At 48.0% G+C, this 26,950-nt stretch overlaps 1 protein-coding gene across 14 annotated transcripts in view; it reads right to left on the bottom strand.

Moving 5' to 3' along the window:
* Positions 1-26,950, bottom strand: part of LOC119166874 (MAP/microtubule affinity-regulating kinase 3-like) — a 163,841-nt gene that overhangs the window by 62,747 nt on the left and 74,144 nt on the right. For all 14 annotated transcript variants that reach the window (XM_075867492.1, XM_037418259.2, XM_075867498.1 and 11 more), the window contains exon 2: positions 6,157-6,266. In XM_075867492.1, the coding sequence (XP_075723607.1) occupies positions 6,157-6,228 (72 nt within the window). In that variant the 5' untranslated portion in view covers positions 6,229-6,266. The remainder of the gene's footprint in view (positions 1-6,156; positions 6,267-26,950) is intronic.

Below are 26,950 nucleotides of genomic sequence, written 5' to 3'. Positions count from 1 at the left end.
GTGCTATGTATACAAGCTCCGGACTCTGACGTCAGTTGTGGTCAGTCCGCCGGGCCCGCGACGCAGCAGAGAGACTTGGTCTTTCTGTTCCGACGTGGGAGCTGCCCGCAACATCCCAAAGCGCGTTCCGAAGGACCAAATAAAGTTCATACATCCATCCATCCATATATACAACAATCCATCCAAACAAGGAAAAATTAAGAAGCATCGCCGGGTGACGACGGACTTTTCACGATAAGTTCGTGAATTCGCGATCATGTTAACAACGACGCAAGCTATGTACCATATATATCTTCCTGCGTAGCCCAAAAATAAATAATGTAGAAATAGCTCACTTTAATCTTCTGTAATTCTTGGCAACTTGAGAGTTTGAAAAAAAAATCGAGAAATGCTATGTTTTTCAAGCTCACTCGTTTTTTGGGGCGCGATGTGTGCTTCTGCCAAAGTCATAGCTTGTTCATATTTACAGCACTGATAGAAACTTACGCGAATAATTATCCCCTGCATTTTCAATTGCCTATAGTAACTTTGGAAGTATTGAATTTCGTTGCTCAAGGCGTCAACAAAAAAAAAAATTACTCGTAAATTGAAAAATCTATATAAAAACCCACTCTCAATCTTGCTCATGATTATTTAACTTGTTCTCAGAGGACTGCATTATTATATTGTGGAAAAAACATATTGCATCGTTTGGTCAGGGACGAAACGGTATTGTGAAGCTGCTTCGTATTGTCTGCTCTCCCGTGCCGCTACGTATAGTTGACAATGAGTTGCGTTATTATTGTGTTGTAGAAGTGTGAGTATCTGTACTCAGAGTTGAAATTTTGTATCCCCCCCCCCCCCCACTGCAATGCCCTTGGGCGCAGTGGGTACTATGATAAATAAATAAATAAATAAATAAAAACTTACAAATTTTCAAACATTGCCTTTTCAGTGCGTGCTCACTACGCGTAAAAGAGGCGAATAGAATAACGCGCCCTTTTTTCTTTCTTCTCTGCTTTTATTCTTTCTCTTCTGACGCAGGAAGATATCTGTGGCATATAATAGCTTGCGTCGCTGTTAGCATGATCGCGAATTCGCGAAAGCGCACTTTCCGTGAAATTACACCGTCGTTACACGGCGACGCATCTCAATTTTTCCAAAAAAACTATTTGAGAAGAAAATGTGATTTCGCGCTATTTGACCATATGGGCATAATATACAAATATACGAGGAAAATAGGAGATATATCAAGTAAAGCACTTTTTTTTTATCTTTCGTCGAATCAACCGGGTATTTTTGCACATACGCTGCATATAACACTATGTTTTTTTTTTAAATCTTTTGTTACTGCTGTCATCGCCTCCGCTCTGCACCTGCGGCCGCGCTATATCGCGTCGTTACGAAATTCGACCCATTGTATACTATAGAATGTCCACGCATTATGCGGAGATATAGGTTCCTGTAACAATGAGGGCACGCACTGCATCATCGCAGTATTATAGTCTGTGCGGGTGGGATGCCGCACTCACCGATGGTTTTCATAGTGAATACAATTACCCCGGTGTGCTTGAAATAAATTTTAAACAGTACACACGAGACATGTGCGAGACATGTTTTCAAATCCTTCGGCAGTGCTTTGGAAAATGCACACGTGTATACGCTAAAACGCACATCAGGAAGCTCTTGCGCATAAAGTAGCATGTAGAGCTTCATTCCATCGAAAGTTGGCCAGTTTTGGTGGATATTTTTATCTTAAATCGCAGCGTGTTCATTTGCTAACTATATAGTGCGAGTCCTCGTTCTTTGTGCGCACAGCGGTTCGGCCATGCAGCTTCGTCGTCCGTAAGATTTACCAACGCGCGATGAATGCACATAATTACTAAGTTTGTCATCTTCAACAAACATTAACGATCGTGAACCATGCTGCTGACTGATCTCCGCTTGTCTCCAGAACACGCAGACGAGAAGCATTCCGATACAATACGAGAAGTGCACGGCATGTCCTTTTCAAAGGCGGATGCACACAATCCTCCACCAATGGGCGTGCACTCCGCAGTGACGTCATGAGCCAGAGGGCCGGTGACCCCGCCTTCGGAGAACACTGCAGAGTGCACGAGCGGGACTATTTCTTTAGCCGCGGAGGCGACTGGTTGCTGCGCATCGGTCTTCTGTCTTCTTCCGGCACCGTACGGCACGCCGTCTGCTGTTTGTATATACTGTGTAGAGACGTACAGATAGTCATACACATGTACGGAGATATATCATAGAAATCGATGCCCGAAACCAATTGACTGTCATACATCCGCTGCCTAGAATGATGAGGTTTTAAGACTTTCACGTGACAATGCGCTAGCACGTTTTGTTGGACTGCCATTTCGCTAACACGGTCAGTTTTGGAAAGTGCACATGTGTGTGTGTGTGTGTGTGTGTGTGTGTGTGTGTGTGTGTGTGTGTGTGTGTGTGTGTGTGTGTGTGTGTGTGTGTGTGTGTGTGTGTGTGTGTGTGTGTTGCGCGTGCTGCGCGCGCGCGTGTGTGTGTGTGTAGATGCTATGTTCTAGGGTGCGCGTTGGTGAGATCGCGTCGCCTGCATGCGTAAGCGTCATCGCGCCAGATGAACAGTGTTGACGCAGCTGCCCACGATTCACACACAAACGTGGATTCACACTCGGTGGAAAAAGAAAGGAGCCAAACGCACACACAAACGCAGGTTGCTATTGTTACCGCGCACACGATTAAAAAAATTCCGCCATATCCACGAAGTGAATGATGATGAGTGGGCGAAGCTCCGGAGGTAAACCTGGTAAACCATGAATCCTCTGTACATTTTGCCCACTCGATTTTATTACAACGCTCCCCCTAGCGTACGTCGCCGCACTAAATCGAACGATTGCCTTCAACCAATGACACGCGCCATATGTGACATCATTCCTATTTTATAAGATCTCGCGTCTTTTATCAACTACAAGTACCGCTTTCTAGTTTATAACATCTTGCATCTTTTCATCATCAGCTACAAGTACCACCATCTAGTAAACACTACAAGAACTAAACGAGAGGTGGCTACATACAGCAGACGGTACCGCCATCTAGTGAACACTGCAAGAACTAAACTAGAGGTGGCTACATACAGGCTACAGGGGACGCACAGCCCACGCCCTAAGAAGCTTCGCCCCTAAAAAAAAAATGGGCATCAGAGAAAAAGAATACAAAATACGGGGCAGCTATACACCTTTTCACAGGAAGGAAAAAAACACCGCCATGATGGGCTGTGCGCGGGAGTACAAAGGCTAAGGGCGCAGCGCTGTCAGTGCATTTTCGAGGGGACGCGCCAATTCGCACAGCCCAAGGAGGGCTATGGCGGCGCCCAGGGAGGCGTTTATGAAAAGGTGAATATAGGTACATGGTCCCGCCGATATGTGAGGTCTTTTTACCATACAAAAACACCGCAGCGCCGCGCACATGCATATGGCGTTTGCGGACACCGACACGCAATTCAAATTAAAAACGAGCGCTTCTACAACAGGAAAAGCCACACTAGCTCCGTCGTTGCTGTAGAGACGCGGTGTATATCTATACGACAGACGCGCGTATCTCCCGCGCTGTTACTAATTAACGCGGAAGACACGCATACAAGCGTCTCAAGCACTACACGCGAACGCGCGCAGAAGAGATTAAATAACGAAATCGGGAAAGAGACGCGAGCGCGGCTCGCGCCTAACTTTAGCTCGCGCAGCGTAACTAAGTCGAATTTGAGATGTTAAAAATAAAACTGCGCGGGCTAAATTGGATACGGAAGTTGAATGACGTTCCGCGGAGTTACTACGCCACTCGTGTCGCGTTCTTTGCATTTCGCCGCTAAGAGAGAGGGAAAAAAAACTTCATTATATCTATATACAGGCCCGCAAGGCGGCGGTCAGGCAAGGTCTTGACGTCCCCACGCGGGAGACCTAAGGCCCGGTCGGCGAAAGCTCTGCCGGACTTCCAATAAAGTTGTTACCAACCAACCAATCTATATACAGGGAGTAGGTGGGGTGGCACAAACACTAGGTGGGCTCCTCATTGCAGAAGCCCATTGGCGTCCAATGCGACTCGGGCTCGGTTGACCAGGGCCTTCTGGCTCTAAGCGACGCATTGATTGATATGTGGGGTTTAGCGTTCCAAACCACCATATGATTCTAAGAGACGCCATAGAAGAGGAGGGCTCCGGAAATTTAGACCACGTGGGTTTCTTTAACGTGCACCCAAATCTGAGCACACGGGGCTACAGCATTTTCGCCTCCATCGAAAATGTAGCCGCTGGAGCCGGGATTCGATCCCGCGACCTACGGGTCAGCAGCCGAGTATACCTTAGCCACCTAACCACTGCGGCGGGGCGCTAAGCGACACGCTGCCGCTATGAACGCGGGAATCGAACCCGTTTTGTCATGATTAATTAACAGCGCAGTCATTGAAGGGCTCTGATAAAGATATAAGCTCACACAGTGGGTATTTGCAAAGTGTGTGCATTTTTTTTTCAAGACAAGCTTTTATGATCAATAAAAGGGACACTCTAGTTACTTTCTTTTGAAGATGCGAACTTTATTGCCTTCGCCGAAGAAGGAATCACTTTCCATTCGTAAATTTATTTCACACACAAAAAAAAAAAAAACTGCGGTTTTGGGGTTTTGCAGAGCGAGCGATCCGGCAACATACGAAACTTGTATGCTGTTGCAATATCGTGTCAGGAAACGTGATTGTCTTCGCATTTCGCTGAAGTGTTCTGTGTTAATATTACGTTTAAATTTTCTAAAACGATTACGCAACAGTCACATAATCAAGGCCAAATATCCGGTCGACGCGCATGATTGAAACAGCGTTCGAGAAACCTCGTGTGCATGAGTGCTTGAGTCGGGATAAGGAGCCCCACTAAAAATCCCGGGCTAGTAGTCCATATTGCATCTGTTAAGCGCGAAGCTGCCAAAGCTCGAGTTAAAACGTCCGGTGTCCGCAAAAAAATCCTCCGTGCTTTATCAGCCGCGCGCCCACCGACGAAGACATTCGGCGCAGCCGTGTCGCGGCCAAGGAGGATTAAAGAAAAATTGCTGGAGTGGAAGCTCCCGCAATGCCTTGCCAGCGGAAGTGAAGCCACCTTTTGCCACTGCCAAGATGGCGGAAACATGCTCTTTTTTGATAGTGCCCACTTGAAGATCAAGTGGCTTTGATATTTTATGTAAATGCTACGTTAGTTCTATATTAAAAGATAGCTGTTCCCGACGAAATAACACGCAGAAACGAGTATGGATAACTGAATCTTCAAAGAACATTGCCTCCAATTACAGGCTCACTAAGGAAAACTAGTGACTGTAAAACGTACTTGAAGCACTATGTGACCCGAAAAAGTTCCCACATTAAACTCGTTGGGCGTGTGAGAGGAACGCTTCGTTTTCAATCGCTGAACGGTGATACTTTATCATGCCCCTAGTAAGATGGCCGCCACAACCGCCATCTTGCCAGAAGAACGGCTTCACTTCTGCGGAATCATTTCCACTCCAGCAATTTTTTAAATCCTCCTTGGTCGCGGCCTAGCGCGAGCCCACTCCGGGGTTGCCAGAGCTATAGCTTTGCACACGTTAGTTCTGGCGCCGGAGTTTGGAAATTCTTGCATGGCCGGCGACAGGCTGTGGTTCGCGACTCTACTCAGTCTAAACCAAGAAGAGAGCATCAGCCAAGAAGGCCACGTAAGCCCTTATAAGATCACTCAGCTTCGCCGATTCTTCAGCTTTAAGCGTCTTTGGTGTAAATTTCTGTATTTTCTGTTCACAGATATTGCCCATTTTTATTTCCTATTGTGAGCAACATGTCTGCCATTTCGCAGGATCAATAGGTATTTTAGGTGTTGAATATTCTGCTCTATTCCTTTTTTTTCGAGTAAATATATGCACTAATACATGCGACTTCCAGCAGAAACGGATTAAACGATCCCGAGCAACATTCTTTCTTGTATCATCACACACCCTGCGGACAGGTCGCACAAACGGGAACAGAGGCCGAAAGAGGCGAACAATACGGACACTAAACAACACCGCTGTCGAAAACGGGTGATGAAGCGATATCCGCGAACCTGTGCAATGTAAACATGCTGTCGCAAGTATTTCGCGAACGAGATGAGGGCTGCGGATAACAATTGTCACTCGCCTTGTCTCCTCCGGCCGCATCCGATGTCCTGTTGGCCGGCCGGGAGGACACGTCACCGTCCTTGATTTTCATCGCGGGGCCGCCGCGCTAGGACGACGCCAGCCCGAATCCTGCGAAAGACGAGGGCGACGCCACATGTTGATACACATCGAGGAGTACATAAGGACAAAAATCAAAGTTTCAACTTGTAATAGCTGGTACGACATTGTAATGATGTCGCACAGAGCAAAGGCACGATGGGCTACATTACATCATGCCTTAGCTTGTCCATCGTACCCTATAGCTATAGCCCATCGTAGCTTGTCCTGACCCCTTATATGGGGTCAAGACAAGTGTAGAGCAACACGACTTGTCCTTATGACTTGTTGCACTGAGTGAAGGTACGAATGACTGAAAACAAAGCGAACAGGGCAAGTAATACGCAGTGCTACTTGTGACTATAGTTGTTTTCTACATCGAGCTTTTCCTCAACGTCACCACATTAGAAGATATACGCGAGCGCAGGCGAGTTTGCATCTCTTGTATGTGAAGAGAGACACAGCAAGCAGCTGTATACTAATTCCCACCACGTCTGTCTAAGCTATGGATTAAATCGCCGAATGATACATCCAAGAAGTTTAAATAAATATTGCTGGAGTTGAAGCTCCCGCAAAGCTCTGCCAGCAGTAGTGAAGCCGGGTTTTGCCCTACAAAGGTATCAAAACATGCTATTTTCTGGTGGTGGCCACTTAGACATCAAGTGGTTTTTATTTGTTAGTATAAAGGCTACTTTAATTATAAATTAAAAGATAGTTGTTATAGTTTTTACGAAGAAATAATCCGCAGAGACTGGTATCGATGACTTAATCACCAATAAAATTTGCCTTGAATTCAAAGCTTACTAGAGAAAACTACTAACACAAGGACGCACTTTGAGCGCTATGTGACCCAAAAAGGTCGTCACGTTAAACTCGTTGGGCGTGCGAGGAAAACTCTCCTTCTCAATCGCCGAACGCCAACAGCTTATCATGCCCCTAGTAAGATGGCTGCCGCTACAGCCATCTTACTAGGGGCATGATGAGCACCAGTAAAATGGCTGCCGCAGCCGCCATCTTACTGTTGGCACGGCTTCACTCGTGTTACAGTGTCTAAAAATATACGTTCTAGGCACTATACTCTTTGGCGAGAATTTCCACTCCAGCAATTTTTTTTTTATACCTCCTTGGATACATCCCACGATATATGCAACTTACATACGAGACGCAAGCTAAGAAGAAAAAATGAGACATTCCTACGTGGGTACATGCCTTATATTGTAGGAAAACAAACAAACAAGCAGATTCCTACGTTGTTTTGCGTATCGATATTCAATACTGAAAAAGCAATACTAAATTATATAACCAATTCTTAGCCGATCCCTCTGAATGGGTATGAGCCATGTTTGAAGCATTATCATAACAATCTTCACAAGTGAACATGACACTGATATTTACAACTGTGGTTTTCGGGTAAGTTTGGGCTTTTCTACATGAAATATTCAATTAATAAAGCGTTTCCAGTTAAGCTCATTTTTTACGGGTAATTAAACAGTGATTATAAAAAACCCGTCGTTGTTTCGAAGGGCCATGCACTAGACCCAACTAATATGCTACGGAACATTAAAACAGATTGCTTGAAATCATTTTTTGTAACTTTAAAAAAACATCACGGGAGACACGGAAAATTCGAGTAATATGTGCTCCACTGTCTCTAAGCTGCCGTATAGTTCGTTCTCACAGTAGCCTGTATGGGGATCGGCGCTGTATACGCCCTATGCGGTAGAAATAACCGTTCATAAATGCCACGTTCAGTCGAAGACGATCGTGTACAGTGTCACGTGTGTTCGGGAAACGTTATGACTCACTTCTGTGCGGTTCGGCTTGTGCGTGTGAACCGGCTAACAACAGTGGACACGTGAGAAGAGTAAAACAAACACTCGATGGTCACTGTCTCTCATTCTTCAGCAGCGTGGAAAACTGGGTCCCGTTCGTCACAGAGACGACGTAATTTCTCAGAGTCGATACAAGAAGGGGGGGGGGGGGGAGGGAGATTCCCATATGGCCCCTCCATTCTAACTCGTGAACGGTGATGACGTCACGAGAGTTAGAAAAATCGCTGACGTCACAGCTGCAGGAAGCAGCTCGACCAGGCTCGTCGAAGCCACAAATAGGTAACTAAAAACACACGCGCAAACAAAAACGCGCACGATACGGGGGGAGTCGGGCCCGCCACGGTCGGTGAAGACCTTCGCCATTGACCCCGTTACAGGCTCTTCGTTCACGCAGAGCACGTGCCCGACGCAAGCGCACCCGCCACGACTCCACTGTATGTATACGCTGGGGGCTTTAAAGCAATAAACTTTAAAAAGAAAGACAGGCACAAATATACGCACGCACAGCAGGGGCACAATCGGCTCCTTTTCAACGAAGGATGAGTCGAACGTCACGGCTTGTGAGTGCCAAACTTTCCGCTGCTGTTTTCGAGAGCTGTTTTAAGAGGGCCATCTGCTAACGGGCTACCACGGGGTTGGACGAAAAAAAAAATAACTGAAGAAAAACAAATCGATATACAGTTTTATAGTAATCAAGACTTTTTACAAGGGAAAACTACAACATGATTATGATAATAATAATTGATGCGCTTTAACGTCACAGAAACACGATACGATCAAGAGACATATCATCGGATTAATTATGTCGCGATTAATCATGCTCACCTTCGGATTTTTTATGCGCGGATTAGTTATGTCCGAAGGACTTCGGGTAAATTATGGCTACTTAAGGTTTTTTGATGAGAACTTTAACCCTGTAATTCCCAGAACCAGTTATGCTTTCAGAAAAACTGCAAGAAAACACAGACTGTTTTTACTTTTCTTGTACAGTTCATTTTAAGAAATATATGAATGAAATTTAGTTTCAGAGATAATTTAATTAGTATTAATTGTAATATTTATTTACTGTCGTATGATAAGTAACACACTGTACCTTTTTCATAACATCTGAAATATGCAATAGCTGCTTATCGTGAAACCTATAGTAGCTTTTAGTAACATTATTGAGGTATCATATTCAATGTATGAAATATGATACAGTGGGCATTACAGGGTTAAAGTGGCACTGCAATACTTTTCAGCATAGTCTTTCCAAGCAGCCAATCGGTAGCCGAGGATCCTGCGAACATGCGAGCCAAACGTTATGGCGCATCACGCGGCAAAGAATGTGTAACTGAGTTTCGAACTCAGCAAGAAACTGCTCGCTTTCGTCTTGACAAATGATGCCACATCAGTAAAGCTTCAGTTTGGGCAAGTTGGTGCATTCTTTAAAAAGTATATTTGAAAGAAATACGTATTTGAAAATTTAAAAAAAGATAAAAAGGTGGGTGAGCAGGAGTCAAACCCGCTACCTCAACACATCACACATCCTGAGTTTGACACGCTGCCCACTACACCACACCTGAAAGACGAGAGTGGATGTTTTTAAGGGGCGAAGCTCCTTAGGGCGTGGGCTGTGCGTCCCCTGTAGGCTGTATGTAGCCACCTCTAGTTTAGTTCTTGCAGTGTTCACTAGATGGCGGTACCGTCCCCCGTATGTAGCCACCTCTAGTTTAGTTCTTGCAGTGTTCACTAGATGGCGGTACCGTCCCCTGTATGCAGCCACCTCTAGTTTAGTTCTTGCAGTGTTCACTAGATGGCGGTACCGTCTCCTGTATGTAGCCACCTCCCGTTTAGTTCTTGTAGTGTTTACTAGATGGTGGTACTTGTAGCTGATGATGAAAAAATGCAAGATGTTATAAACTAGAAAGCGGTACTTGTAGTTGACGAAAGACGCGAGATCTTATAAAATAGGAACGATGTCACATATGGCGCGTGTCATTGGTTGAAGGCAATCGTTCGATTTAGTGCGGCGACGTACGCTAGGGGGAGCGATGTAATAAAATCGAGTGGGCAAAATGTACAGAGGATTCATGGTTTACCAGGTTTACCTCCGGAGCTTCGCCCACTCATCATCATTCACTTCGTGGATATGGCGGCACTTTTTTATCTTAAACCTAATTCAGGCGTCCAATATTTTGATGTTGTCGCTACCAGGTGATTGTTAACTTACTTTTTACGGGTAGCCTGATGATTAGAATACCACCACATTCGCTAAATTCTACGCTAGACGTCTCGCGATTCTAATATGAAGTCTTATACATGTTCCCAGTGTGCGGTAGAGACTGTCCAGCGTGACCAGTGCCTCCCAGGGCGGTTTAAGACACTGGGCTACGCTGTATGCAGTGTGACCCGGTGCGTTTCAGCGCACCGTAGGCGACACTGGCCACACAGTACAGTGTGTCCCACTGGCTCCCAGCGCGCTGTAGTACACTGGGAGACACTGAAAACGCTGCTTTTTTATTATTTTTTTTTCGATTGGGTACACGCGGGAATTCAATCGTAAAGCCCAAAGTTGGCCCTCTTACAGTAACAAAAAGCCTCCCGCATCTTTCCGCGGGGGTATCGCGTCACGGCCAGACTAGAAGAGCGGCACGCGCGCACTCTCGCGCGTGAATGTTGCATAATCGGGTACGATTTGGGAACGCTGAATTGTTGTTTCGTCTGTATTGTTCCTATTTATTGAATGAAGGAGATGCGTTGCCTTCGACGATGATGATGAAAAACATTTATTATAAAAGAGAGAGGTACGGGGCCAAAGCATTACCCCGCTACATGGTCGGCGTCCTTAGTCCGGGACACCGCATGACGAGGCCCCTACTCGCGCCCGTATCACCAGAGCCCGTTGAGACTCTAGTGATGAGCAGTTGAAGTAAAGCTTGTTTAAAAGTTTGCCTTCGACGAGTGGTGGGACGCTGATGTGCGATCCAGTGTACGTGCCCGTACATATACGGGGCGTCTATATAGTGAACGGTTGTGCAGCGCGAGCAGTCGGTTTTTATTGGCAGACGCTGTCTGCGTCTGCTTTGTGAGGCGAGAGAGGGGGCGGGGGAGCAGACGGTTGGCACGACGATAGTTATAGCGCGAGAACAAAACGACGACACAGAGATATCTGTGTCGTCGTTTTGTTCTCGCGCTATAACTATCGTCGTGCCATACCAACCAGCCCAAGCTGCCACACTTCTAGGTTGGCACGAGGCGCAATCTTGCGGCACGAGGCGCAAGCACCGCGAGGATGCACAGTGGTGTTGCCGACGCCGAAGGCAGATTTAAAGGCTCCGCATTTATATATGAATAAACTCAAATATGGACTCCACATAAATACAAAGATGCATATACGCACGCGCAAGTTGGAATAAAGGGGCTTTTTGTTCCGATGGCCACTCAAGTTGTCTATAGTCGTTCATTCCACACGCCGCCACTACAGGTGTGTTTCAATAGGTAGTGGTGAAAACGTATTTATTCATTTACATGAAATTTTCTGCGGAGAAGCTCCGAGTATTCGGAGATGCTTGGCTTGCGGTGGGGGGGGGGGGGGGGGGGGCTTAGTGCAGGGTTCCGCTTGCAGCAGCCGCTCTGCGGGCCCGGTTGATCAGACTCAACTGATATTCCAGGTCCTCGCTGGCCAGCAGCTCCTCCCATCGCTCCGCTGTTGGATTTTGTACTGGTTGTAAGGCTGTAATGGCCTGACACTCACACGTGACGTGGTACAGAGTGGCTTTAGCTGAACACCATGGGCAGAGAGGAGAGTATGCCGAGGGGTGCATTTTACTCAGGATGTGCAAATTTGGAAACGTGCCGGTTTGAATTTGCCTCCAGCTGACCTATTCCCCTTTATTTAGTGTTCGGTGTGGTAGCGAATAAGCTTTCCTAAGTCCTCTGTAATGGTTTAGGATGGCCGAATAGTCGCAAAGACCGGAACGAGTTCCTCAGGGGCGGAGTTGGAAGGTGCTCGGCTCGCATACCCTCGAGCTATCCTATCCGCTGCCTGATTCCCCTCCAGTCCCATGTGGCCCGGAGTCCATATAATCCGATGCCAAATTCTGAGTGGATGTGTAATGGAATGCTCGCCAGTGTCTGTAACGTTCATGATGACGTTGAGAGCGGGTTGGCTCCAATACTCACCGTATAGACGGCTAAATAGACAGCTAAATGGACGACGGCCATCTTAGTCCCATTCCAATTCTCACGCAGACAGCTCCGAGAAGACCGCGCATCGTAGACAAACACGATTCAGGCTACTTTGCTGTCTAAACAAGATGGCAGCTCAGCGAATCGCTCAGATGGATCGCATCTTGCCGGAATGGTCGTCTGCACACAAGCAGACGCTTCTCCATGGGTGCTCAATGTGAGTAACGTTTTTTTTTTTAGATTTTAACACGAAATAAGTCAGAAAATACAACTGTTATGTTTGTTTCCTTTGGCTTTTTTTTTCGACGCGAGGTGGCGCATCGTCGCATAAAAGCCGTCCAGAAATGTTCCATTTCTCTGTACAGCATGGGTACGGTGCTGTCTTCTAAGCAGTCTGCGTAGACTGTCTACGTGCTGTCTAAGAATTGGAACACAGCCAAAGACGCTAACTGGTAATTGCGCAAACGAAAATATTAAACGGAAAAAAAGAAAACGACTTGAGACAGCGTGACACAACAACGTAAAGGCAAGACTTTTTGTTCCTAAACAGCACACGATACGGTGCTTGAACAGTGTACCCACGAAACATCCTCTCAAATTAAAAAAAACATAATAGTAATAAAGTAAAAAAAAGTTTTCAGTGAGGGACTGCGGATAACGTGTATCACAGCACAGTCGGAGTCACGCAGCATACACAACGCGATAAAGCGTGTCCCCGAACGGACCGTTTTTTTATCGTAGCGATAAACGAAACAACCGTCAACACGTAACGGTTCTTCGGTTTCCGCGAACGCGTTCGAGTTTGGTGCCTGGTTGTTGACCAGAGACTTTACGCGCGAAGTCTAAAGCGCCAACTTGTTGTTTGTGAGAGAAATCGCAGGTGCCAGTGTAACACCGTGTAATTGACTTATTACTGGTTTAAATCGAACTTGAACACGACGCAGTAAAAGACAAAAGCACAAAGAACCGACAAAGACAAGCGCTCAGCTTTGTGGGCCCTTCGTTTATTCGTTTTTGTCTTGCCTTCTTTCAATGCAGTGTACGCAAGTTCGATATGGTATATCAACTAAGCCACACAGATACCCTACTTCGGCTCGAATCGCCAAGCAATAAATAACGTGCTTATTTCACGCCCGCCTGGGTGGAAACGTGGTCACAGAGCTCGGCTACTGATCCGAAGGTCACGGGTTCGATTCCGTTCGATGGAAACAGAATGCTAGAGGCCGCCAGCGAAACGGCAAAAAAAAAAAAAAACTAGGCGCCCCTGAAGCATTCCGAGGCTGGCTTCTCGGCAGCGCAGCGCGGCCCTGCCGGAAAGACGACGTCACACTTCGCGGAGGAGGAGACTTCACGTCTATCCATCTAGAGCTGGAGGCGGCCTCAATGGCGGACAAGGTCGTCCCGCTTCCTCGACGAACTTCCTCGGAAGAAAGAGGAAGCGGACCTCGCTGCCTCTTCCTCCTCGGAGCGAAACAGAGCGCGGACTTTCCTCCTCCCTTCGACGGCACTGCGACCTCCTCAGCTTCCTCGCCAGGCACCCAAGAGCAGGGCTTCACTGCAGGACTACGGAGGCGGGTGCCGCGGTGTTTCAGAAAGACGAGATCCACGTTGAACTGCAGCGACTAGCTAGCCCCGCCGCGGTGGCCAAGGTACTCGGCTGCCGTCCCGCAGGTCGCGGGATCGAATCCCGGCTGCATTTTCGACGGAGGCGAAAATGCTGTAGGCCCGTGTGGTCAGATTTGGGTGAAATTTCCGGAGCCCTCCACTACTGGGCGGGCGTCTCTCATAATCATACGGTGGTTTCGGGACGTTAAAACCTCACATATCAATCAATCATCGAACTAAAACGACTGACCTGAGACAAGCTTAGAGAACATCGTTCCCCTCTTTCTGTTCCAGCATTTTGGTCACTTCGGCAACGGTATCGAAGTCGGGCAACGATCATTCTGCGTGCGCTGGGTAAACCACCGTAAGAAACAAGGGGCGCTAAGTTTGATCGCGATGATGAATTCGGTACGCATGTTTTAAATAATTGGCTTCGCATCCGCATGTGTCGCTGCAAATGTCGTCGACAGACGATCGTCTTCTGCCGGCCTTCTTTCGAGCACAGCGTCGCATTTTCAGCACAGCTTATAAGAAATACTATAGGGTCTTTAGATTTGCGTATCTATGTGTCTTTTAGTAAAGGAACACATTACCTAATACCTAAGTATTGATGTCGTGCCTCAGATATAGTAATACTTGCTTTTAGATCGAAGTATGGACGCGGCCACCAGTTCAAGATGGCTGGGCGTTCAGCAAGTGCTTAGGTGGCTGATTCGTGGGACAGACAGACAGACAGACAGACAGACAGACAGACAGACAGACAGACAGACAGACAGACAGACAGACAGACAGACAGACACAGACAGACAGACAGACAGACAGACAGACAGACAGACAGACAGACCGAAATTTCTGCGTTCAAGTAACCTAAGAAAGACTATCATCTTCAAAAATAGCGTGCGGAATTCTAACCCAGAAAACTGTTAGCGGATGACGTATGCGCAAAGCTACGGGTACACATCCTGTTCTGGAGTGTTCCAGCAAGACGAATACAGTTGTCTACAGTTGTAATACAGTTGTAAGACAAATACGGTGCGGATGCGAACTGAAGACGAGTAAAAGATAAGATGCGATAATCCGCAGACAAAGAAAAGAGCCCGTGCCGACGCTGCACTAGATTAATTCTAATTGGAGATAGCTGGGAGAAGCTGGCGTCTCACAGAGACCACGAAATATGGTGACCAGGTAAGGTCGTTGCTACTGACCACGGAAATATGGCCTCTTAGCGAGAAAGAACAACAAAAAAAAAGGTGAGCATAGCTTTATGGTCAGTATCAAAGTAGGAGACGACAAGCCCGACAGCGAGTACATTTCTGATCACGTTGATGACGGACTGAACAAAAGAGTTAAAATGACGGAGACGCACCACGAGCCCTCCGAATACGGAGTGCCACCGCGAGCTTCAGACGAGGCGCCCATGCACGACGCAAACGTCTCCCACGAAGCCTCAATTTCGAAGAAGCGTGATTACATGACTGGGTGGCATGTTCGCTTTCCGATACCAAGAAGAGCTGCTCTGTCGCGCAAAAAAAAAAAGAAAAAAAAGAAAAAGAAAAACTCGTTGGCATGAGCAGCGAGGAATCTGTCTGGCTCGTATCCATTGTCCTCAAACCAAAAGGGCACGATCCTTCTCTCGACGCGAGATACCCGTTTTATTCTGCGCGGAAGGAAACTTACAGGTTGCCTTGACGAAATGAAGGCAATGAAAATATATACCAACTATCAGTCAACAAACGATCGAATGGGACCTCATCAAAGATATTGATTTTTAGATGCGGAAGCATCTTATACTCGCGCCTTGTAGTGCGCCGTCCGCGCCGTCCGCACCGCTTCTCGAACATTCGACAGCTGACGCGCGCGCATGCGCCGTCGCGCCGTCGCCCACTCTTCCACCATCTGTGCATCCCTTCCTCCTCTACACACCGCGCGCGCTTCACTCCTCCACCATCTGTGCACCCTTCCTCCTCTACACACCGCGTTCGACATCTACAATTCTCCTGATTCTCCAGTGGACGCGCATGTGGCGTCGCGCTTCGAGAACATTCAACAGCTGACAGTGCATGCGCCGTCACGCTGTATATATATACTCAAGGTCGGCGCTCGCTCGCTCAGTTGCCGCTCGTCGGTTGGTTTGTACGGCGCGTCGACGTCCAAGGTCGCGGTGAAATGAATTCCAACGAATCCACAAACACAATGATCGACGTCCCTTCGACCAGCGCCGCCCTTTCGCATACGTGTGTACGTGTTCACTCATTTAACACCCCCTCCTACAACCACGTTAACCAATTTAGCCATCGACCCAAGTAAGTCGCAATTTAACACCCCATTTCACAACCACGTTAACCAATTTAGCCATCGACCCAAGTAAGTCGCACTTTAACACCCGGTTAACCAACTATATGCTCCGCATCCTCCTCAGTGTTCCCCCGAGGGAAGCTGCGGGCATTTTTTTTTTTAAGTTCGGGTCAAGACCTTTTGCGGAGAGCACGTACAGCAGAATAACAAAAAAATGACACCTCTATACGGCTAATAAAGTTCTGTTCGACAGTTCACTTTCAGACCCGCCATACTTCGTGTGCTGACCTGAAAGTCGCGGGATCGAATCCCAGCCGTGGTGGCTGCATTTCGAAGGAGGGGAGGTGCTACATGCTCGTGCACGGTGCGCGACGTAAGTGCACCTTAGATAACACCACATACGGTCAAAATTTACGGTGCCCTCCACTATATCGCTCATAATCATATCGTGGGTTTGGAAACCGATAGCGACAACAATTATTGTTACAGTATAGCTCACTTCGCAGCTGCCGCAAAGGCGACGCTTCGGAAAAGCTGACGGGATCTTCCGATCAGCCGATGATTCCGCAGAAAGGAAACGCGCCACGGAAACGAACAACATCGCTGATTGATATGTGGTGTTTAACGTCCCAAAAGCATCATATGATTATGAGAGACGCCGTAGAGGAGGGCTCCGGAAATTTCGACCACCCGGGGTTCTTTAACGTGCACCCAAATCAGAGCACACGGGCCCATTTCCGCCTCCATCGGAAATGCAGCCGCCGCAGTCGGGATTCGATCCCGCGACCTGCGGGTCGACAGCCGAGTACCTTAGCCACTAAGACCACCGCCGCGAGGCCGAACGACATCGCGTCGCTGCGGAACGATAAGGTCTCGTTCACTGACGTCACAGCTCACGCACGCGCAGTCGCTCTTTTAATTATTTGCCACCCCGCGGCAACCCGAGAGTAGCGCGAGATTCGAAGAGGAGATTTGCGCAACTGTATATCTCTCTCGTCCACGGCGAAATCACGAATGCGGCATTATGCCATACGCCAAAGCGACATCGCGGCACCTCGCGTGTTTGCAGCTGTCGTCTATATACTGCCGTAAACACGACGAAGTCAGCTAGTGCACGGAGATTTATATGTGTATGTACACTTTCGTCGCACAGCTTGAAGAGACCGAGACGCGACGTATAGCAGTAGCTCTGACTCACTACGGAGGAGTTTGTTGGAGAGAGTGACGTAGATGCTGCATGAAAAAAACAACAACAAAAAACACTAGGACTAGAAAAAAAAACAGTTACAACAGACGAGCGCCAACTATCAAGTGAAGTTTTATTTCGAGCAACAGGAACACTTATACAAAAAAAAAATAACACCATCAACACGTGCTTAGGTTCTATCGCGAAATGAAAGCAATCTCTTTTTCTTCGAGTGTTATATTGACGCGCAACTAATGCACGTGTATCCGGCGCGCAATATCAAACACTTCGAGTGTCTCCCTACCGACACGTGCTAGGTGTCAATTATTCTGACACAGATGAGACGGCACTTAGGTAGAAAGCATATAGAACACCAACAAGAACCCAAGGATTCCGATATTGCACGACAGAAAGCTAGAGAGGGCTTGTATTTGCGATAAACGACAGGTATTTTCAGCTCGTCTGAATCAGTAAGCTTCGGGGCGTTAAATACAACATAATCTCACTAAAAGTGTAAAACTCACTAAAGTGCGCCGTTCCCGCCTTTTTTTTTTTTCTTTGCGCTGCTTGGACCTTTCATTGGTCTTTCATTTTCTAGTATTTTTTTTTCTTACGTGACTGCTAAAAATCCACAGTTGTGTGTCAGAGCTATAGTCGTGTGCGTTTCGTCCGTGTATTTTCATCGTGCAAGTGAATTGCGTTTACCTTATTACAAACTCATTCAGTTGTCAATCAAGGAGCACAGCCTTCACTGCTGCTGCATGAGTGAATAACAGTGCGCCGTTAAGAAGAAGAAGAAGAAGAAGAAGAAGAAGAAGAACAAGAACAAGAAGAAGAAGAAGAACAAGAACAAGAACAAGAAGAAGAAGAAGAATGTTATGACCGGCGTCAGCAGGCGCCATGCTGTCGCTGAGAAGCGTAGCCGGGCCGCGTTCCCACGCCTGGAACTCCAGTATTCTCGGAACCAGCGTCCAGAGATGACGGGGGAGCGGCACTCTTTTAATCCCCAAACAAGTAGCCGACTCGCCGAATGTCTATGCTCGCCAGCTATTGTCCCTGCTAGCCGGCGGATGAGACGTCCTGTCGCCACGAAGCTGTAAGCCGTTCCGGAGGGGACAACAAAGAGCGTATTCCTTTGAAGAAACGGCGACCGCCGCCACAAAGTGCCCGGCTAATTGAGCGGACCGTTTGGCGGACCGTTTGATGTCTGCTGTCCGAAGCTTGGGACCCCTCGACCAGTGACACACACGACGAGCAAGAGCCCCTCTGGCGCCACCTTTAAGTGCAGTGATCTTGACTCGAAATTGGCTGTTCACGTGCGCCGTGCCTGCTCGTACCCCTCACCTGTTGTGTGTGTATGTGATTGGTGTTCCACTGAAGAAGGAGGAGCCCGAGAGGACTTATAACGGCGCCGCAGAGTGCAGGACGTCGCTCTGAACCAACTAAAGGTTCAACCACCACGTTCGTAGTTTGTGAAGGCTCTGGACCAAGTAAAGGTACAACCACCACGTTCGTAGTTTGTGAAGGCTCTGAACCAAGTAAAGGTTTAACCACCACGCTCGTGGTTTGTGAACTCTTAACATCATGCTGTAAATATTTGTAAATAGTGCCATAAACCTTGTTTGTTTTTCGTATCCCCATCTTGTAAGCGCTCGTTTCCTCAACCCGAAGCTACACCACGCTACCACAGCCCCCGGGATCACAACAACTGGTGATCAGGCGGTGGGATCGCAACAAGAACAAGAACAAGAAGAAGAAGAAGAAGAAGAAGAAGAAGAAGAAGAAGAAGAAGAAGAAGAAGAAGAAGAAGAAGAAGAAGTAGTAGAAGAAGAAGAAGAAGAAGAAGGGGGCGCCATTGTGAAGATCGCAGCACCGTGCACAATATTTTCTGCACTGATGCAATGTCTTACTATACACACTGGCTCAGAGACCGCGTTGCCAGGCCAGTAACAAACACACCGATACGACGAACTAGCTTCCTGCAATAATTCCTAATGGGATTCGCAGTACGTACTAAACAAACAAACAAACAAACAAATAAAATTAACAAATAAATAATCAGCACATAGTCGCAGTTAGTTCAGACATATTGATCAATAAACACTGCAGCGAACGTATTATTATTATTATTATTATTATTATTATTATTATTACAAGCCTCAGCTACGCTAGTGTAACAGCTCACGCATGCACAGTCTCTCTGGTCACCCGAAATCTATCGGCAATATTTGGACAAGGTAGTGAGGATTCACTCAACATAATAATAATAAATAAAAAAAAAGAATGGGTAGCTATACGCACAACGTAGTAAAGACAAGAAACAGAGAGATGGTGGTATTCACCTCCACTTCGCGGTTCTCTTTCGCACCCATTGCTATACTGTAACTACTATACTGTGCTACCGTACTATACTATACTATACTATACTATACTAAATAAGCCAGGCATGTGGCGTCGAAGGCATGCACAGATTAGTAGGTATGTTTAGTACACGGCGCGGCTGGGAGCACAAAAGAACGCAAGAGCGTGCGTACGCAAGACGCTTGGGGCCCTCGGCACCAAAACACGCCGGAGAACGCGACTGTTTTAGGGGCGAAGCTCCTTATGGCGTGGCTTGGGCGTCCCTCGTATGTAACCACCAGTGGCACATACCCGAAATAGGTATAACACTTGACCTCCAAGGTGGTGCCAGTGAGAGATTTCTTCTGTGCGTTGTTTAACAATAAAAAATAGTGCTCAATGTACATGCCAATGGCTGCTAATGGGGAATGAGAGACATGAGCATTCGGCTTTTAGTCAACGCGCACGCTGCGATCCCCATTAGCAGCCATTGGCATGTACATTGAGCACTATCGGACAAGAAAGGGATGCTACATTATACTCGCTGGGTGTAACCTCCTTAGCTTTAGAAAGGTTTAGCGAGCGTTGAGCCGCAGTGCCATGAATACAATGAACTTGTATATACCATGAATGAACTCAAGGTGGTTAAAAATGAGAAGTAGATACGAAGCGCAAGCCGTAAGAAAGTAAAAGCCGAACTCTCATTTCTCATTAGCAGCCATTGGCATGTAAATTGAGCCCTATCTGACAGGGAAAGGTTGCTACGTTATACTCGCTGGGCGTAACCTCCTTGGTTTTCGAAAGGTTTAGCGAGCGTTTGGTCGCAGTGCCATGAATACAGTGAACTAGAATATACCATGAACTCGAGGTGGTTAAAGGTGGGAAGTGGACCCAAAGCGCAGGCCGTAAGAAAGTGTGCGTGTGCCACCTCTCGTTTAGTCCTTGGAATGTCCGCTGGATGGCGGTGCTTCTATATGCGGAATATATGATGAAAAGATGTGAGATGGTGGTACTTGGAGTGTAGACTACATGAACGAAAGGACACACAAACAGATGCATGGATGGACGCATGAACGGACGCAGGGGCGGATGCATGAAAGAACGCAGGGACGGGCGCACAAACAGACGCATGGACGGTCACACAGACGGACGCATGGACGGACGAATGCTTCGCCCCACTCTCCATCATTCACTCCGTGGATATGCTGCCATTTTTTTCCAAGCCCGTTATTAAATGGACGCCTGCAGCGCTTCGCTTCATGCGTGTAAACTGACCGGAACTGTAGATCAGATTCGAGAACACTCCAACACCTCGGTACGCGGCATAACACGCGCAACAGTTTTAAAACACAATCTGCCACCGTCATTGTGAAATACATATACACCAACGAGGACGCGTACGCCCCAAAACGGCAATAATTGAAGGCTATCAGACGTCGTATACCTATAAAGGACTCCGGAAATTTCGACCACCAAGTATTCTTGAACGTGCACCTAAATCTAAGCACACGTACGGGCCTCTATATAGACCCTTTTCATAAATACGCCACCTGACGGTGAGCTTTTCGTAAGTTTCGCTTTGCAAAGGAGCGTGGGATAGCTAGCGCCATCATGAGGGCATGGAAAGCGAGCCGTCAAATGCGTAAGTGCTGTGACGTTTGTGTTGGCGGCTAGCTCTCCGTATAATCCGCTGCAATCACACCGCTTTCTAGCTTGAACGTACTCTCCGATAAGCTTTTTGAGCTGCTTCCGCTGCACAATGATCAATATTTTGTACCATTCAACGGGTTGGACGAGCAGTTTGGCTTGTTATGACTGGCAATGCATGGATCCGGCCTGCAAGAGACTCTCATCGGCGTGCCCTCCCGACGCGGTCCGCGTCCTGCAGGAACGCGAAAGGTGTCTGTGAGCGCTGCAAAAAACGCGCATCAGCGTCGCTGGGACACACGCCTGCGTCGTGTGCTGCGGTGCCCTCACAATGGCGGCGACAGACTGTAGTTCACGTCCGCAGCGCTAGGGGCGGCCGTTTTCAAAAAGGGTCTATAGCATTTCACCTGCAACACAAATATTTGCCGCCGTTCGACACCGTGACCTTCGCGCCAGCAGTAGAGCAACACTGTTCGTTCATCTATCCATTCACTTTATTATTTAAAAGGTCTCAGGTTTACATGACATATATAGACCACGGCTAAAAGACCACCGTGGCGGGTAACCAGAACTGCCCCGTGTCGATATATAATGTATACCACCTGACGGCGTATTATGCGCCATGTGCCCTTGCAAAGAATTACGCGAGCCGCCCGGCAATCAGCGGTGAACAATAGAAGATGAATAGATGAATAATAGAAGCTTTCTTCGCCAGTTGTAACTGAAGCCGCAACAACGCCTGCGAGCGTTTCCGGTGCGGCGCGGACGCGTACCGGAAGAGGTGTCTCGTACACCTGCCTATTATTACGATCATTACGGACGCCTGTCCTTGGTCGCATAGTACGTGTTGTATGGCAGCAAGCTGTATACTACTCCCGCCGTGGTGGCATATATAGCTTTGAGCAGCGGCGACACAAGAGGGCGTGGATTCGGTTCGAGCTGCACGTATATACGACCGCTGCGCAAGTTTATGTACGTGGAGCTTGGACACGACGCGCATAATGTGCTTTAACTTGAACTTCTCCACGTAGAAAACAGCCGAGCAACGACACACCGAGGATCACTTAAAACTAAGGCCTATATACAAACGACGTATACAAGCAAACCAGATTAATCTTTGGAATCGCCCTGTTTCGCTCTGACCGACTGGACTTGCTCTCCTGACGCCGACAAGAGCTCTCGCAAGTGGTGACCCGTCCTCGGACTCCTGCGACCGTGTTTCCGTCTTTTCTTATCTCTCCTATCCCCTCGATATGTCGTCGCTCTCTCTGGCTTCCCTCATCTCTCTTTCTCTACACCTTTATTCCTATTCTTTTAATCCCTCCTCACCCCCATCCCTTGTGAGCTACTGTTGAGGTGTCGCACCCTGATGCAGACAGTTGCGGGGCTCACTTTTCTTTTCCCTCTCCTAAATCTAAACACCCCCCCCCCCCCCCCCTGTTTCCCTGTTTCAGGCTATGCGCGGGCTTAGTGCGAGCTTCGCATTCCCAACCCCTCCTTTTTTTTTTCTTTTATCCTGTTTCCCACGACATAATTAAGCAAACACGAACGAATCCGCGGTGTAATAAGCTTTCACGACCACCGCGGGCGTCGTCGAAACTTTCCTTGCTTCAGTTCCAAGATCGCAGTAATTTCTGCGCTAATCTCCACGCGGCGCGGCTGCGCCCAGCGTGCTCTGGCTGCGATAACAATCTTCGCTGCAGGATTTAATGGCCAGCTCCTCCAACACGGCCGGTGGAGAGACGCGCTGCACTGACGCCACTCGTCCGTTTTATCTTTCGCTCTTCCCTCTAATCTTCACGAGATAAGGAAAAGCGCCGCTGTGCGCGTCGGAAAAGCGACCATGCAGCGGCAGCCGTTCGAAATAGCGATAAGCTCACACGCGCTGCCGAAGAAGACGTTCGCAGCGAAAAAGAAAAAAAGACAATGAAGAGAACAGCCTTCTCGAGTAAAGGAGCGGATCGGTGCAGTTGCGTAGTAAGTATAACCCCACACTACGCGAATGCGGACCCCGCGATGAGAAGTGGGCGAGGAGATAAGACGCAGGTAAAATCCAGGTCAGTCGGCGCGTGGCGTACGAGTGTACGCGCACGCGCCAGACACGTGCCGTTAACGAGAACGAACATTGGTGAAAAGATGAGCTTATGTAGATAAGAAGGGCAGTTATTTCGAGTCGTCAAACTTTAGCGCTAACGCACGCAAGCAGAGCGTGAAAGCCTGCTGCGTCAGCCGATAGACGAGAAATATCGTACATAGGCTGTCCTGCTGCACCGGCCAGAAGACACCCCGAATCTTATAAGTATATACGCGCTCGCACACACACTCATATGGGGAGGGCAGGGTATTGTATATATGCATGCGCACATACAAACACCCTCACGAACGTGAATTCGAGTACGGTTGAACCCGCCGCCCCCCACTACGTACGCCCCCGCTCCAATGAAGCGAGTATATACAATTTCCGTGCACACTAAATTTGGAAAGGTATTACGATAACTACAAGCGTGATCTTCATGACTGCCGGGGACTAGTCTCTTTGGTCTAGTGGTTATGGTATACTCGACTGTCGAGCCGAAGGTCGCGGGGTCGAATCCCGACAGCGGCGTCCACATTTCGATGGAGGCAAAATAAAAGAGGCCCGTGTGCTGATTTATAGACTCAAGTGCACGTCAAATAACCCAATAAAGGTAGTCGAAAGTTTTGGTATGGCAGTGTTGATTCTATCGCAAGCGCTGGCGGACCACCAGTTGTGGAAGAAGAAGCGCTGCATGCAGCGAGCACGAGGAACGAAAAAAGGTCGTCAAAGTAGCAGCAAGGTCTTGATGACCTTACTCAATAAGGGCCTCTTTTGGGAGCGAAGCTTCTTGGCGTGTGCGAACGTGAACTAGCCACCCTCCGCCACATCATGTGGGGAGGGTGTAACAGTGGTGTGAACAATGGGAATGGGCAGTGCCAGGACGCCACGTATCCCGAAAAGGTGGGAGCATGGATACGCTCTTAAGACTCAACCACACAACGAAGGGCCATCCAGCGGCTTGAGGAGGCCCTGGCAAAGCAGAGGAGAAAGGGAGCCGATGCCCCGGAGAACGGGAGCGGATGGAGCCCGAGTATCCAACGCCTAGCCGGAGCACAACGTCCTCAAGATCTAGGGCCTCGGACTATAGGACTATTAACCATAGTCTTTAGATAGGGAATACCCGCGCCCTGCGCGGCCGGTGACTTCCCGCACGCCGGATGCGCGAAAAATGTTGTTTCTCTCTCTCTCTCTCTCTCTTACGCCGTGGGTCGTACGTTCCGTGTTTGTAGTAATTGGATTGGGTGTGTACCATGCATAGAGGCTATCATCATCATCATCATCATCATCATCATCATCATCATTATCAAACACACTCACTCTCCCTTGGAGATGAAAAAGAAAGGAAAAAGGAAAGGATGTGAAGAAGAAACGAGGGTGGCGACACCCAAGTCCGCGCGGACCGCCGTCGTACATGGCACAGTTACTATACAGTATGTAATTATACCAGAGACGTGCAACGGAGTCACGCGTCGCGTGACACGCTCACAACCAAAGAAGTCCGCGCGTGCGCCCTCGGCCGTCCAACAGCACTGCCGCACGCCAAACATCGTCGTCCTCCCTCGCTGGCAAATAAAAAGAACGGGGGACCGAGAGCCAAGGTCGCCCGACGGGGGGCACTGCTGACGCCGCCGCTGTAAGGTCCCTATATTTACGCCGCTGCACGTGGAAGAGTTCGCGGTGGATGTGCGGGCACTGCGCGGCGACACACGACACGATATGAAAATCACCCCTTGTGTGCTCCCGCATGCAGCGTACAATTCTATTCTTTCGGCAGTACACGCCAAGTACTAACTAGTACACGCAACGGGAGTTAAGACAATGCCTTTCTTGCAGCCACTCTCTGTCACTATAGGGATGACCATGCCCGATAGTCCGATAGTGGACACTTGCGATTGTATCCAGATACCGCATTCATCCGGGTAGTATGGGCTCACTGCGACGTTTGCGAATGGCTGGACGATGCTAGCTATCTGCAATTATAAAAGTAAGGCTGTCTTCATCCAATCTCTGTCTGATAATTCATTAGTTAACATTCTTACTCAATATTTAATGGGGAGGGGGGGAAGGTGAGACACTTGAATCTGCCTAGATGTCCAAGTGAACAAAAAATAGAGTAAATATAAAAGTTAGTATATAGAACCAAGCTGCGAGGAAGTTTGGAAAATTCGCTATACCCCAGAGATTTCTTTCCAAGGAATATACACACATGCTGTCGTCGGCGTAGTACACTAATACACGCACACGACAGCGCTGATGACAGTAGTGAAGCCACTCGCTCATTTCAGAAGGGACGAGTCACGGCCGGTGTATAAGGGCGTGAACGCACGTGTAGACACAGCGCGGTCTGCACGCAAAGGCCACACCTTCGGCCCACGCATGACAACGCACGGCGAAGGGGGTCCTCGGGCGTCCTTTCATTTAGTGCGCATGCACACGCCTCGTGAACGAGCATGAATAAATCTACAGAAGTGGTCGCACATGTATACGCATCACATCACTGCCCTGGCATGCATCTAACCATTATATAGTGTCATTGTGCCCGCCTATACACACCAGAGCGACCACAATTAGGCCCAACGCACGCATGCATGCCTCCATGCAATGTTGATGCATGCAATTGCCATTGCAGCGCGCATTTCGCAATGCATATGCTGCATAGCTACAGCTTCCGCGCATGCGCACACTGCAAGCCTCGCTCGTCTTTCTGGGAACGCGGTGAATAAAAGAAATGGCGCGCAAGGTCGTCCATTAACATCGGCGCGCTATATCCTTCTATCCTATCGTGCTTTTCTTTGGTTGGATGAATTGTATTTCCTTTCCTTTTTTTTTCTTTTCTTAATTATAGAACGGTCGGCGCTCACATGTACGTCACTGCGGCCATGCACACAAATTTAAACGCGTGCGATAAGGGAGAGGCCTGTTAAGAGGCTACTAACTATTGCTAAGGTGGACAGGAAATAGATGGCCCACTACAAGAACACCCTATATGATCCCGATATATGTTATCTATATATAAACGCGAACGGACCCGATGTTTGTAGGTTGGAAACGTCACCCGTTAATCTGACATAATGGTAATAGCAGCGCAGACGTCGATGTTAATTGTCAAGACAGTTCAGTCATTGAATTGAGATCGAATAAAGACCACGGGTACAAATATTTGCCCTTGTGGCGTGTTGGCTATATACTACGTCGCATTTCAGTCTATCAGATTCATTTACCTAGTTCGTGAAGTTTTATTTATATGTTTATTTATGTATACCCTTTATGCTTATTTATTATGTTTGTTTATTTATAACCTCGACCTTTAGGTACACCATCGTTCTTAAGGACTGACCTATTGATAAACGGCTTCCGTGCTTGCAGAGATCGAACCCTGGATTTCAGGTTAACGAACGGGAAAATATGTCAATGATTCACGAAACTAAAACGGAAACTACGTCACCGCCACGATCGATCACTAGATACGGACATGCCCAGGGCTGAACCAGACACGACACTGCTATACCTGAAAACGGTGGGGCTCCGTTCGACGAGACCACGGGACTATACGATTCGTGGCTCA

The sequence above is a fragment of the Rhipicephalus microplus genome, chromosome 6, assembly GCF_043290135.1.
Source record: "Rhipicephalus microplus isolate Deutch F79 chromosome 6, USDA_Rmic, whole genome shotgun sequence".
Classification (NCBI taxonomy): Eukaryota; Metazoa; Arthropoda; class Arachnida; order Ixodida; family Ixodidae; genus Rhipicephalus; species Rhipicephalus microplus.
The sequence above is the reverse complement of the archived record's forward strand: the minus strand, read 5'-3'. Positions and strand labels throughout refer to the sequence as shown.